Source organism: Bactrocera oleae, chromosome 2 (assembly GCF_042242935.1).
Source record: "Bactrocera oleae isolate idBacOlea1 chromosome 2, idBacOlea1, whole genome shotgun sequence".
Lineage (NCBI taxonomy): Eukaryota > Metazoa > Arthropoda > Insecta > Diptera > Tephritidae > Bactrocera > Bactrocera oleae.
This window is the reverse complement of record NC_091536.1, coordinates 99,703,566-99,719,248: the sequence shown is the minus strand read 5'-3', so window position 1 is coordinate 99,719,248 and position 15,683 is coordinate 99,703,566. Positions and strand designations below refer to the sequence as shown.

Sequence of the window (15,683 nt, the reverse complement as noted above, 5' to 3'; positions counted from 1 at the left end):
ATCTGAATTTCTCCTCTCAAATTTTCGATGCGGTTCAAATTAAAAAATTTAGCAGTCCATTTTCTTTAACCAATATCGCCGTGTCTAGGGAGTTCTCTATCCTCCTCCTCGTGCGTTTTGCGCCATTCGTTTTTTTGAAAGGCGTCTGTATTCTGAAGATTAACCTAGGTTGTTGGTTGGATATATTTGAGCTGGTCCATAATACCTTGAATTATATTTATAGTCCCTCTACCAGTGTGTGAGAAGTAGAGGCTTATCTTACTGAAAATCTGAATCCTTCTCAGTGGTAATGGTCGACAATTCTATTCATAAAATATCCCTATTTAGGCTTTTCCCACAGAAATCTGATTTCTAATTTGAGAATTATACACCTTTTAATTGTCTCCATATTCACTATTTCAGTGATATTTCGGCTAGTTCAATATTTTCTTTCTATCTTTTTAGGCCACATGTTTTTACTTTATTTCTCATGTTTTGACTCTACTTGCACCGAACACCAGTTATTCTTTGTATATCTTTACATTTTTTTTTTTGAGTTTTATGTTTTTTATTGAATTTGTCTATCTTTCGGCAAAGGGCTTGAAACGGACAATTGTATTCCACTTAAACTTAATTTGCGTTGCCTGTACAGAATTTCAGATCGATAGCTCTAAAACTGAGAGACTAGTTCGCGTATATACAGATAGACGGATAGACAGTCGGGCATGGCTAAATCGACGCAGCTCGTCACGATTATAATTTTTATATAAATTTTATATGGTCTCCGACGTTACCTTCTGGGTGTTATCTGGTCCAGGGTTAAAAATATATAAACTTTTCCTTCCAATTAAGTTTTATCTACGATTGGTTTCTGTAGATGTTTTCATAACCGATAGCATTTTATTCAAGGGGTTATATATTTAATCTTATTAAATAAATATGCATATTTAGAGTATGAAACAATAAATGTATGCATGTAAAAAACGATTGATTTTAATTAATAGTTACAGGAGCGATGCCAGATCAACCGCATCATATTCGTATGTATCTACTTATATACATTTCAAAATACAGCTATATACATTATATCATATATTTATGTGTTTTATAAATTATCTTAATTTATCCCTTTAGTTAGTTTGCTTCTTTTAGATTCGCTTTACACAAATTAAAAATTTAGTATATATGATCAGGTAAGACACATTTGTGAAAATCAGACAAGTTGGGTTCAATATGTATTAAAATTATTATATTATGGCTACATTACTCCTGCTTCTTATTAATTGTAATAATGCCTTGTTGGTCCTCTTTGGTAATATCACTGTCGCCATAGCCCCAAAGTTCGTGTGAACCATCACCAGTACGTTTCACCCGTTTTTCAATGATGTCAGCGGATACGGTCTTCAAATCATAAGCCCAGCCAATTTTAGCGAAGAAATCGATGAAAGCAGTGGTTAAATTCAGGGAATAGTTGCCCCACTCTGCTGTTTTGTAGTCCCACGGGAAGACATGATGATAGTTGTGCCAGCCCTCACCAAACGCAAATGCTGAAACAGATGGGCATTGCGAGGGATTGATGTTTCTATATAGGCAAAAATAAAAATAGAAAAAGTAAAGCTCAAATAAAATGAGGCCGTAATGCATGGAAATTATTAGTGTACTCACATATCATATGGGCGACCTCCAAATTTGTGTGCAGCACTATTCACACACCAAGTGACGTTCAACAAGAAACACCAACGGAACATTGTTGCAACAAACCAGGAATTGATGAATGTCTCATTCCAGAAGTACATGGGTATAATGGTTGGAAGTATAAAGCACGCTAAAGGCATCAGTATATAGTAGTTTCTGATGAAATAATATAAAGTGAATAGTGTTGAAAATTCTTGATATAGCTAATGTTTAAAAATAATGTTAGACTTACTTCAACTGCCACATGAGAATACGATCAGCATACAAATCAGTCAAATCTAAGCTTTTTCCTTTAGCTATAACGTCAGGATGTTTCTTGCATAATAACCAACCGATGTGGGAGAAAAAGAAACCTCGTGTAGCATTATGGGGATCTGCGTCGGTTTCGGAAAACTTGTGATGGACACGGTGGTCGCGTGCCCAATGGAAGGCGGCATCTTGGAAAGCACACGTATTGAAAGCAATTAGTATAGCCCTTAAAGGCGACTTAGCCTTGTAAGAGCGGTGAGCCCAAAGGCGATGAGCTCCAGCCGTGATACCCAATACACCAATGGAATAGAGATAGATGGCTGGAAAATTTCAAAGCGATGATAATACTATTTATAAAGCAGCAAATATACAAACATATTTGGATATACGACTGTAATCGATTAATAATACAATACTTTAAATTTTTGGAAGCTCAATAGAAATACTTACAGAAGAACACAGTCGGCCACTTCGCCGAAGTAAAAAATAACCAAGCACCGTAAAGTGCAGCAATGTGCAAGTATCCGAAGATAATTATATTTCGCCAAACTAATTTAAGCTTGCGTTTGTCGGCACGTTTCCGTTGAAGTACATCAATGTTCAAGGCTCCATCAGCCGTGTCTGCATCGTATTCAAACAGAACTCCGGTTTCTTTGGACGGTCCTAAATTGCTTTTGATTCCATCAACCTTTTGTCCCGTTAGGGCATCCAGAGAATTGTGATTTATTGCTGCTGCATTTGGTGGCATGATGAATCTAGAAATATAAACACAAAGTTATACAAATATAATGAATTACTCTTCAGCATTCATAGAAGACTGTGAATTATAGTGAAAATATTTGTCAAATTTTTGTTTGGCATCGGCATATGCATTACACATATCATATACGAATATCATTATACAAACCGTTCCTACGATAGTTGGGTCTACGTAACCGGAACGGACCCGGATTTTTATCCGACCCAGGACTGTCATTATACAAATGTTGATAAATTCGGTATTCTGTTTTAAAACGAGTCCCATTGTTTATCCCCATTGTTCGTCCCCATGACGGGTTAACGAATTTTTTCAGGTCAAGGACTATCAACTTGGCAGCATTCCTCCAAATTATTCAACGATTTTTTTACTGCTACAAAAACAACAACGTTCACTGATTGTGTAGTCACTTTATTAATTATACTCGCTAACACCTAACGGAAAACACTTCTACAGAATAAATTAAACTTTATTGAAAGTCAATTACGGAAAATTGTTCTATATAATAACTGTCTCGTAATCTGAGAGAAATATGGTAAACAAATTAATATTATTTGTTGACTTCCGTTTATGTACCGTTATAAAAACTCTTGTTTTTACACTTGAATTTATTGTAAAATAACTGTTACTAAATGGAAATACATATGTACTTAGTAACTAAAAATTGTCTATGCTTTCCAATAAAGCCTTGTTGAAAAAGAAAAAAAAGCGTTGCGGAAAGGAATTACGAATAAAATGTTAACAAGTCATAAGCACGATAAAAAAGCTTAAGAAAAAGAAATTTAATGGACGTAAATTGTGCTTTTTCATATAAACCACGCGCCGGTAATTATAATGTGCAACTTTTGATCCTCAGCATTTTTTATTAGCTAGTAGAGGACTACATACACTAGTACATGAAGAACTCAGAGCCGCACCATATGTACATATGGTTGTACATACATATGTATGTATGTCTATGTAAAAGTTTATAAGGGGCAACGAAATTTGAGTATAAAGTCTCGGCAACTGTGATGATCGTGTGATCCAATGACATTTATTTGACTTTTTATAACCGCTTCTGACAAAGCAAATAATTAAAATCAAAATCACTCCACTGAAATGGCATAAAATCAGATTCAGATCAAAGGTTGTAATTAGCCGCTGTCAAAAGCATGCATACATACTCACATACATACTTATTGAATATGATTATGCACCTACAATACACATGTTAAAGTCCACACCGATCATTAAGTGGAAGCGTGCGTGGAGTCACTAAACCTATGAAATGGTGAATCATTCTAAGTCGCCAATAAGTAATAAGTCTTCATTAGAAATATAATTACAACAGTAAAAACACAGAATGCATTTATATTGTTTCATAGGCGATTTACTTTCAAATACATACATACATATGTACATATGCTTATGTACTATATCGTAGGTAAGTATAGAGTAAGCAGAGAACGTAAATGGTTATTCTAAGTTCTCTGGAGTAAGAACCCGTGTCCGTGAGGATCAGTTTTATTCGAAATGCCCCTCAAATTATACACTTTCAATGCGAGCTATTTTACCGAAAAACTAATAATTTCTGATGAACTGATTTGCATAACATTTTCCGTTTATATGCATTTTCACACAGAACTATTTCACGCTTGATAACGTATGTATGTAATTCCTCTCCAATGGCAAAATGTGTTAATGTTACTAATGTGTACAATATGCACTTTTTAACCACACTTTTCTGTGAATTTATGACATATATATATACATGTATGTGTGTGTGCAAATCTGCTCTCACATTTCGCATCAAGTTGGACTGTACTTTCTCTGAGTAACTGTCCGATTAGTTAACCCATGTACAAAACTTATTGTTGATGGTACAGTGACAATATGCATATAACTGTCATTCACGTGTGCTTTCGTTAGTAGCGACGTTACTTCACGGCATTACTGGCATACTATATACATATGTTCACTTGTACAAACGTCTAAGTTATTACGTGGTATTTGAAATGCAATATGTCTTGAAACTTTCTATTAAGATGTATATTCCTAATCTTCCTTCAGGCGTACACATTACCACTTGTGATGTCAGATCGCTTCGTTGTCTCTTACAATGAACAAAGTTGGGCCACGTAATATAATATATCATAATCCATTGTATTGTAAATATGTACATGTATATAGTATTGTAAATATTTACATACATATGTATGTGACTTAGTGTGGCTGTATAATCTTTGTATGTATATGTATGAGCCATTTGTGTTGCAAATAATTTTTCACTTAACACAATAAAGCGCAATTTCTCTATTTAACACTGTATTAAAATTGGAAGTTCGCAAAAAGAGGTCTCTTACCGTTACTCGACTTTTCGCTATTTTACGAAACTAAAAGAATATGAAATCGGATTTTTACTTGGCTCGTCGACCGTTTGGTGCTAACGTCTTCAAGTTGTGCCTCTACCAACAACTATGTAAATAACATAAACGTGTACAAAAATAAATAAAAACCGAAAATCACCAGTATCACACGTTCTACATGAATGTTGATTAGAGGAAGTCTCTCACTTTCGCGACCGCTTCGTTTGACGGTTCCCGGCAAAGTGCGAATTGTGCCCACAACAAGTTAGCTACACACTTTTTAGATGTTCTTCGGTCGCGTTACCTCGGCTAGCGATCGTGAAACACTTCTGCACCCTCCTATCTATCACTTGCACCTCTACGCCCGACTATACTTGTATGCTTGTTTTGCTTACGAAAAGTTTCTCAAAGCCAATATACATATGTACATACTTTTATTTACCTCTGCTCTCACTACTGTTGCCGATGTAGTACTGCTTTTGCTGTTCCTTGTATGTAGTTGACAGTGATATCGTTTAATGTACACTCACTGGATGTCGGAGATGTGTCCAGTGCATTTATAGTAAAAGTTAGAACGAAAGCTTTCCCCCCGTATTATGTTTTTTTTTGCTTCAGCTGAACTTCGAGCTATGATTGAGCGACATACATATTTGATTTGTTTTATAAACCCTCGGGAGAAGATGGAGTAAAATAAGTACGTGCCTATTTCAAGGTATGCGCATGCATATGCATGATATACTTATAGTACATATTAAAATTGTCTAAAATATAGTACTTAACCAAAAAATGCAACAGCTTGATCTTCCGATGGATAGTTTGCAAATGTATACATACATATAAAAGTACGTATTTTTTAAATTAATTTTTAAGTGTAATAAATTTTAGCAATGCAATATAATGCCTTATTCCAAATATGACGGATAGACGAAGCTTTTGAACTTTTGGCATTGAAAGAAGGCATTTTTAGTGATGGAAGTGAATGAAAATGTGTTCTCCCGACATTGAATGGTTAATTGCTACCGTAAAGAGTATCCAAACGACGTAGCTAAGTGAGTTACGAGCATATTTCCTAATGAGAAATCTTTTCATAGAATAAGTTGGAAGTCCGAAAGTGGTTGGAAATGTGTAGAAGATCTCCACTAATTTGATAACCGCGGGTTGCACAGTTAGAAGGAAATGCTCGGCCAAAGGTCTAACCGCAGAAGTGTAGTCATACACAAAATCCTCTCTGTTTTCTTAAATATAATATACAGTAATCTGTATATTGACGAATCAAGTAAAACAATAGATAAACTGTCTGCTAAATTTCGATCTAACAGAATGTATGTATGCATATTCTTTTCAAGGTGAATCTGTGGAATTTGCATAGGTTCTTGATTATTTGATAGTAAAACATAGTATTATCACTTATAAGGAAGAAATCGGAACGGAATTTCGCAATACCCTCAGCGACTGTCTTGGTCACAATATGGTATACCCCGGTACACATTCACATACATTTAACAGTAATAATAATGGTTTGTTCTTATCATGTATATACATACATATATGCTAGCTAGGCTGGTGCTTTTTTTGATACATTTAAACATATTTAATTTGAGCTTTGATCTGTCAATATTTGGTTGCGTGTTTACTTTATCTACTATTTCGCAATTCGCTAAAGTCCATATTCTGAAATAAATATGCATTTCCTGTATTTGTGTGTATGAGTAAGCGCGTTTCAGAGATCGCAAAAGATTCCTCTAAAGTGGTGTGTTCAAAGCTGTGGCGATAGTTCCATCCGATGCTCGTCTTAGTATTTTGCCATTAACCGTCAGCTGAGACGTGGACTAGTAATATCACTATTTGCTTCTTTTCCATACAATTCGCTTTTTGATGGTCTTTTGCGCATTCAACTCTTCTTTGCTCAGCTCATCTATCGTCGAAAAGACTCGGGCTTGAATCGTCCAGTTTTGCATTTCTAACCTTTTAAGGGTATAGTTACTCTATATTTCAACAAAATTTGGTTATAGCTTCCAAGCAATATTAATATACTGTTATTATATGTGACGTGTGAAACAGTTAAAAACTGTCGCTCTATAACGAGCGCTTAAACTCTTGCTTCTGAATTGCGTCGCAACGAACCATTGTCATGCGAACTCAAATGTGTTTCCTCATCGTGTTGTGAAAGTATTTACTCCATTACTATTTGCCCCGTTCCGTTCGAACTTAGTAGTTCCTTACTTGTTTTTTGCTCGGGTTTCCCATCCGTCTGTGTGTGTAAACATGCACATTTATGCGTGATTTTTGCAAACGACTGTTTCGTTATCATCCATTAATCCCTGAAATGTCGCGTGGCAGTAAAATTAATTCTAAATAATACAGAACTTTTGAACTTTTTTGTTTTGATTTCTATATTAACAAAAATATTGGAGAATAATAAGTTCCATTTTAATCTGCGTTAACCAGTTTTATTGTTTCATCTATGCGATTAAATTAGTTGTATTTTTTCTCACACATTGTTAGAAACAATTTTACGTACCTATGTACGCGTGGATGAACTAGTAAATATTCCATTGATTATTTGTATATGGTGTTGTGTTTCAAATATTTCACATTATCATCACAAGTTGATAATATGCCGACGGAACGAGTAAAGAAAATTGTATGAAAGTGTTCGAATCCTCTTTTTATCAGCGTTTATAACTGTAAACAAATAACTATAAATATTTAACTCAATTAATTTTTGTTTGATTTAAAACCATATTGCGACTGTGCAGGTGGTGGACTGTAGACCTGAGTTCATTGTAAAGCTCCTACGACAAGATTATTTTCCAGGCTAGAACAAAATACCAAAATCTTCAGAAATAATAGATTTTAATAACTCTTTTGGCCCTATAAATAATATTGTACTAGCGTTTTAATAACCAATATTTTCTAACAAGTAAGGAAGGGCTAAGTTCGGGTGTAACTGAACATTTTTTACTCTAGCAACTTGCAAGGGTCAAAGCCGGGGAAATACCTTCAGAAGTTAACAAAACTGTATACTAAAAATGTTGCGAAAGAATTCAACATTCATTATTCGACGAAAGCCTGAAATGATTACAATCATGGTGGGTATCTTATTAACTTATATCATAGGTAAAGGGTACAGGTATTAATAATAATACATAAATTGTAAAATCATCCTAAATACAAGATACTCGTGTATGTGATGTAATCCCAACCGAAAAGGCTACATTTAATATATTGAGTTGATGTGCAAAATGTCGACCAGAAGACCGGAATATATTATATTAGGGATATTAGGTTTGGATAAAGGTCTAGACCAATTTCATTTAATTTCAGCGCAAAATCACATAATTTTTAAGAAAGGTCCGGACTGATTGCACTAACTTTTGACATTGCTCAGGAGTTCTTGAAAAAGCTGACGAGATATTCCGCATAACGTTTGTTTGAATAACGAAGATTTTTTGGACATAAGGTGGCACATATTAAAGGCACTATTCGTGCAAAGTCTCGATAAAATCATTGCTGCTTGTTTTATATGCTGAAAAGTGAAATAATCAGATGGAATTTAAAGTTGTGTTATATGGGAAGTAAGCGATTTCACTAATTTTTGCACTGTAACATAGGAACATTAGCATAATAATATGCACTGAATTTGATTTAAATTGATTAAGAAGGTCAAATACTCATTTATTTATTAATTTATTGCACTTTTAGTATTTTTTAACAAAACGATTATATATTTTTTGAGCTTTTAGATGCCTCTTCCTAATGCAATTCGTTGTACCAAATAACAGTCATGTATCTTATTTTGAGTTTAGTTATAGCACTTTATAACTTTTTGATTAGTGGAATTTTGTGGGCGTGGCAATGATCCGATTACGCCCATTCGCAATACCAACTTCATCAAGATACTCAGGCTACAGCTTGTGCAGACGGACGGACGGATTTCAACTCGTCTCATAATATTGATCATTTATGTGTGTATATATACAAGTATATAAACCAATATCTATCTCGAACAATAATTGTTAAGTTAACAAAACTATTATAGTCTGTAGCAACATGTTGCAAGATCATAAAAATGCTGAGGGGGGCTAAACTTTCAATTGGCTAATTTAAAATTTTACTAACCTTATACATAAGTGTGACTAAACCTTATATACAAATAGGGATTCTTGTATAAATTGGTATTCTTGTGGTTTTCGTACACAAATTTTTATAAAAGGAAAACAACGTTGAAGTCTGGATGCTCTTTTCTTTTTGGTGGGTCGAGGACGACATTTTTCAATCAAGAAACATGAATTGATAGTGAAGTTAAGGAAGCAAGACAAACCCTAGAAGGAAATCGAGCTATAGTAGGATTCAGTTCCACAATGATATGTAACGCTACAAAATGAGAAATGAGAAAGCGGAGAAACGTGGGAGAAATGCAAAATGAGATTATGCGATATACAAAAAACAAGCCCTCAGCATCCTCAAAGACGTTAAGAAATGATTTAAACCTGTCTGTTAGTAGTCTTACCATTCGTAGGAGATTAATTGAAAGCAATTTGAAGGCGGGGAGCTCCCAGCGGGTACCTGTTGTGATGAGCGTGTACGAGTATGTGGCTGCAAGAATAAAGTTCGCAAAAACAAAATGACAGAGTGTGCTGAGGATTGACTAAAACAATATTAGTTTATTTGGAGAAACACGGTCCAGGACATCAGCCCGTTCGCCAAAATATGCAGAATACCATCGTATATTACCAATAAGGTCCAACACGTTTATCTCAGCATTATAGCACGAGTTTGGTGATTACGATGGTGGCGGTCCTATACATTTAATCGATGGCATCATGAACCGAGCAGTCTGTGTAAACATGTTGAGGAATGTTATGTGAAATTTTCATCAATCAAACCAATTTATTTAGGATTTGCAAAGTTAGTGTAAGAAAATTTGTGATAAGTGCTCAGCTTTCAACTTTCCTCGCTTTGCGTAACAATTCATACTTTAACAGAGGGGTGCCAGAATGAACACTTTGCTGGGAATTGCATACTGAGGATTCACCGTTTAACCCAATATATCGAAAAATGTCTTAGTCGAATTACAGTGGAAAAGTATGTATATGTACACACACACTTCCATGAAAAATCAAATAAAACCACAGATATTTGGATTTTTGCATTTGCTCTTTGCCGTGATTAATATTGTGAGGAAGTAATATAGAAACATAATAAATTTTTGGTTATAAAGAGGACACTTTCTAACCAGTTATTCTAATATTTAGAACACTTAAGCACTATTGAAATTATTTTCTTATGTATTCTAATCTAAGTTTCTCACATTACTAAACTTTGCGGTATTATGGTGATTTCACGCCTCTTACCGCTTTGAATAGATCCAAATTTCGAATGCAAATTAAATAGTATTCGCGGCAACTGCTGTCCAAATTACTTGGCAGTTGAAACATTTTGACGCTAGAGGACGCGCCACATTGTTGTGCAAAGAAATTATCACAGAGTGCGCTGTAAGATTTGTTTTATCAGAGAACGTAAATGAATAGAGAAGGAGTAAATGTTAAATGAAATCTTTTTGTGTACTAATTTGTAATTCTACATGAGGGAACATCGAAAAATATAACTTCGAAAAAGAAAAATACAACACGCAATGTGCGAAAAGCTACAAATAGACACAACAAATATTCCTAAATAAAAAATCGTTGCGCATACCTATTTAGATTTATGTTTTCAATTTCTATGATATGACAAAATTTATAATTATGAAAAGCCTTCTGAATTAAAAATCTGCATTACCGGTAAAAACCCCAGAATTCATAATAAAATAAACATTTAATAGGCAATTTTTCTAACTTATGTATGTGCGTTGCGTGAGTAATTGCTTATTGAGCAAAGGATAACAATAAAACGGTGGCTAAGTGGCCGCGTTTCCACTTTTGTGGTGGCTTAGGTCGTAAGCGTTAAGGAGTTAAGCTCATTCCGAATACGATCATATAAGTTCGAATCCTAAAACTCATGTAAATTAAATTGTATTTAATTTTTTAACTTCCCGCTAAGAAAATCGGGAAGATATTGGTTGCACCCCATTTTGCAAAAATCGAGTTCTCAACAGATCTCGACGTTCTGAAGGTCGAGGAAGCTTCCCCGAACATTTCTACGATGATGTCCGTATGTCTGTATGTATGTGTGGATGTATGTGTGTGTGTGTGGATTTATGTCAACCTCTTATAACTTTTAAACGGCTAAACCGATTTGAATAAACTAAACGGCATTCCAAAGGGTTTCATTAAGTTTGGACTCAATCGGCCAGTAGATTTCGAGAAATCTCAAAAATAAAAATTTTGAAAAATCGTTTATTTTCGAATTTCTTCCAAACGACTTGACCGATCGACACCAAAAACTAATCAGTTCTAAACCTTGAAAAACACATCCTTTGCCGCAAACCGGGTCAAAATCGGTTGATTTGCTTTCGAGAAATCGTTAATGAAAGAAAACACCAAAATTGATTAGTCTTTGAGAAATTTGGGAAATAGTGTTATATTAAACTCCCATTAAAATTAAAAGCAGTGAAGAAAGCGAAATTTGAACGTTAACGTATGAAATTAGCGGGAAGTTGCAGGGATGGCCCTTGAGGCCAACCGTTTTCCACATTTTTTATTTTATTAATTGGAATCTAAGCATATCATAATTCAATTACTTTAATAGCATATTTAACTTCCTGATATAATGAAAATATATCAGGAAAATATGTTCATATGTTTAGGTTTATTGAATATTTCTTTATTATGTGATAATCACACATACATTCTTAAATACACGTACGCTGATGCTTGCTTCTTCTTGCCCCGCACAAGCAATGAGTTTTGTCCACACTTTTTGCTTTTTGCGAGAAGCAAGTTGAACGATCACAAGCAAGAAGGGGTCAGGGGCGCACTGCCACATAATTATATCAGATATATATTTTATTTATCGAATTTATTTTAAAAACGATTATAGGTATGAATTTATTTGTATTTGTATTTTTACGTATCTATTAATTATATTACATCAATAAGTCATTAATGCATTAGTATTTTTCAATACAAATTAAGCAACATATTATGAGCCCTCACTTGACACGCCTCTGTGCATGGTGGCAAGCCAACGAAATAGCGGCGAGTTCGCGCGGACATTGTGTTGTTGAAAAAAACCAAATGACGACTTTGTCGACAAATATACATATTTACATACATACAAACGAGCTAGCATACATATTGACGCCAAATTTTGGGCATCGTCGCGGAGTTGACAAAATTTGTTTCAATGTCGACAATGCCGGTCGGCTATGTTGTCTCGTTTGTCCTTTTTGCAGTGGTTTGCTTTTGAAAGTTGACTTATGCTCTTTTGAAATATTGCGATTACCGATTGAGCTGCATTTTCATAGTGTCGTGTTTAGATAAAATGGGCTAAATTGAGAAACTATGAAACAATGATAATAAGTAAACATATAAAAGTACTATATGCAGTGTGCTTAGAATATATAGAAGAAGTTAATGATTTCATATAAATGTCAATTTTATAAACATTTTATAATTTAATGCCATATATAGTGCATAATATGAAAAAAAATAAAATATTATTTTAACCCGCTAATAGGTCATGTTGCCAATTCTCCTTTCTGAAGGGAACATCAGACAAATTCTTCAATTTCTGATTTTTACATCGTAGTGAGGCAGCAGCTTGTGGGCAACATACAAATGCGAGGGGAATGGTAGGATCAATTGTAAAATTGAAACTTCCATAATAGAAATTAAGCCGCGAGTTCGCTTGAATATTATTGGCCGATGATGGTGCGTCTACGTTTTTTTGTCACTTGCGCGTATAATGAAATATTCAATAAGCCTAAACATATGAACATATTTTCCTGATATATTTTAATTATATCAGGAAGTAAAATATGCTATTAAAGTAATTGAATTATGATATGCTTAGACTCCAATTAATAAAATAAAAAATGTGGAAAACTGTTGGCCTCAAGGGCCATCCCTGCAACTTCCCGCTAATTTCATACGTTAACGTTCAAATTTCGCTTTTTTCACTGCTTTTAATTTTAAAGGGAGTTTAATATAACACTATTTCCCAAATTTCTCAAAGGCTAATCAATTTTGGTGTTTTCTTTCGTTAACGATTTCTCGAAAGCAAATCAATCGACTGGTCCGATTGGGTCCAAACTTACACAAATTCAAGTGCAATGAAACCCTTTGAAATGCCGTTTAGTTTATTCAAATCGGTTTAGCCGTTTAAAAGTTATAAGAGGTTCACATACATCCACACACACACATACATACAGACATACGGACATCATCGTAAAAATGTTCGGGGAAGCTTCCTCGACCCTCAGAACGTCGAGATCTGTTGAGAACTCGATTTTTGCAAAATGGGGTGCAACCAATATCTTCCCGATTTTCTTAGCGGGAAGTTAAAAAATTAAATACAATTTAATTTACATGAGTTTTAGGATTCGAACTTATATGCTCGTATTCGGAATGAGCTTAACTCCTTAACGCTTACGACCTAAGCCACCACAAAAGTGGAAACGCGGCCACTTAGCCACCGTTTTATTGTTATCCTTTGCTCAATAAGCAATTACTCACGCAACGCACATACATAAGTTAGAAAAATAGCCTATTAAATGTTTATTTTATTATGAATTCTTTGGTTTTTACCGGTAATACAGATTTTTAATTCAGAAGGCTTTTCATAATTATAAATTTTGTCATATCATAGAAATTGAAAACATAAATCTAAATAGGTATGCGCAACGATTTTTTATTTAGGAATATTCGTTGTGTCTATTTATAGCATTTCGCACATTGTGTGGTGTATTTTTCTTTTTCGATGTTCTCTCATCTGGAATTACAAATTAATACTCAAAAAGATTTCATTTAACATTTGCTCCTTCTCTATTCATTTACGTTCTCTGATATAAGCATAAATTAAGTAAAAAAAATGAAAAATTAAGAGGTGAAAAATAAGATCTTATAAAATAACCCTCTCATTCCCTCATTTATGACATTGCTTCTCGCACACTTGCTTTTATCTAGTGGAGTAAGTACAATAAATTCTGCATTTAAAACGATAGATAGAAGACAAAAATAAAGCCCTGCACTTGTTTGAATGTTCGTGCACGCATGCGAAGTTGATTAGAGGGTGCTGATGTACTCAGAAACCCATATTTTTATTTATTTGTCGGGACTATATTTGTGAAAATGCTGTCAGTTCGGGCGAGCCTGTGGTTCCATATTTTTCAGGTTCCATATTTTTCACATTTTTATGTGATAATGGCGATACTATTTAGTGATTGAAAAGTGCCATTTTCAGTTGTACCTTCTTAAATAAGTCCCAAAGACTTACGCGACGTTCTTGTTATTCCACCGGATTATGAACACATTTTTATTGCAAATTGAAGTGCTGCGTTCCAGCGTCGCCCAATTGTCTCAGAGAACAGTATGCGAAGTGCACGATCCCAGCACGAAAGCATACAAAACAACGGAGAGTTTCTTGCATAGCTGTGCCTGAAAGCATTGCTTTGAATCGCACTGTGAGCTAATTTGCACCGATCGTATCGCCACTCGGCTAATGACATGCGTTAATGATGTCTCATCAAGCATCACGTTTACGCTGCTCTGGCGATTGTGAGTCAATCAAGTGCACCAGCGCTGGGCTGCCATTCGGCTCATGTCTTCTCGTATGCTTATTGTGCGTACGCAACGGCTACATGAGCATGTACACACCCACAGGCGCGTGAGTGGCAGGGAAGAGCAGAAGAGAATCGTGTGAGCGCGTTTCGTATTATCAAATGATGCCATCAATCAGCCATCTGAACACAGTTGCGTACCGCTTGCTGCCTTTGCCCCGGTCGGCGGAGTTACATGCATTGTTGTTATTGCATTGGCTGCTGCATATTTGCATATAAATTGCCTGCTAACGTCAGGTTATCTTTGTTGGAGTATTAGTCATGTTGTTGCTTGCTGAATTGGTCTGCGATCATCTTCTCTCATTCCCCTTCACTATTTCAACATTTTCACCGAAACGATGCAAAGTTGGTGTGCGTTCATCGTGACAGTCGTTAACTATAACATTTGTAGATATTTATGAATAACGGTATTGGACACAATAGCAATTAATAAAAAGTCAGACTGTCCAGTTCACCCTTGCGCCGTATAATTTTGTAATAATTATTGTTTTAATTAAAATTAAAGTAAATCCTTCAGTTTCGTTCACTTTTTCCTCTTGAAAATTTCTCTAGCGTTATTGTGGTCAATTGAAGCCAGCTTAAAGAAGGGTATAATTGAGTGACACTAGTGTTCAAGATGCTGTTGTAGTGAATAAATGCTTCTTATTAAATACGTCTTGAGCTAATGTTTAGCATTTCGACTGCAACTGCTTTTTTTGGAATTATTTTCTTGAAATTTGATCAGCGGTGATTTGGTCAGACCTATGGTTACGATTTTACAACGCACATATGTATGTATCCATATATGTATAATGTAACTATATAACTAAAGTTAGTCGTGTTTGCAGTGGTAAGTATAAGCATTGAGTTCAGAAAGGAATTTCCAATGCTCCGTAATCGCAGATCTTAACATTCTCTATGTTCACCCTTTATATTTTCTGATTTCGCAAAG

At 34.8% G+C, this 15,683-nt stretch overlaps 1 protein-coding gene across 5 annotated transcripts; it reads right to left on the bottom strand.

Annotated features, from left to right (window-relative positions):
• Positions 1–826: 826 nt before the first annotated feature.
• On the bottom strand, positions 827–5,626 carry LOC106616130 (acyl-CoA Delta-9 desaturase). Of its 5 annotated transcripts, none has more exons than XM_014232627.3 (5): positions 5,471–5,626; positions 2,374–2,678; positions 1,907–2,243; positions 1,645–1,830; positions 827–1,561 (listed from the first exon to the last, which is right to left on the bottom strand). In XM_014232627.3, the coding sequence occupies exons 2-5, from the start codon at positions 2,669–2,671 to the stop codon at positions 1,243–1,245; spliced, it is 1,140 nt and encodes a 379-aa protein (XP_014088102.1). In that variant the 5' UTR covers positions 2,672–2,678; positions 5,471–5,626; the 3' UTR covers positions 827–1,242. The 5 variants fall into 5 exon arrangements, with proteins under 5 accessions (XP_014088102.1, XP_014088104.1, XP_014088103.1 ...); XM_014232629.3 differs by having other exon boundaries at positions 5,461–5,603; XM_014232628.3 differs by lacking the exon at positions 5,471–5,626 and adding an exon at positions 5,189–5,333.
• Between the last annotated feature and the right edge of the window lie 10,057 nt (positions 5,627–15,683).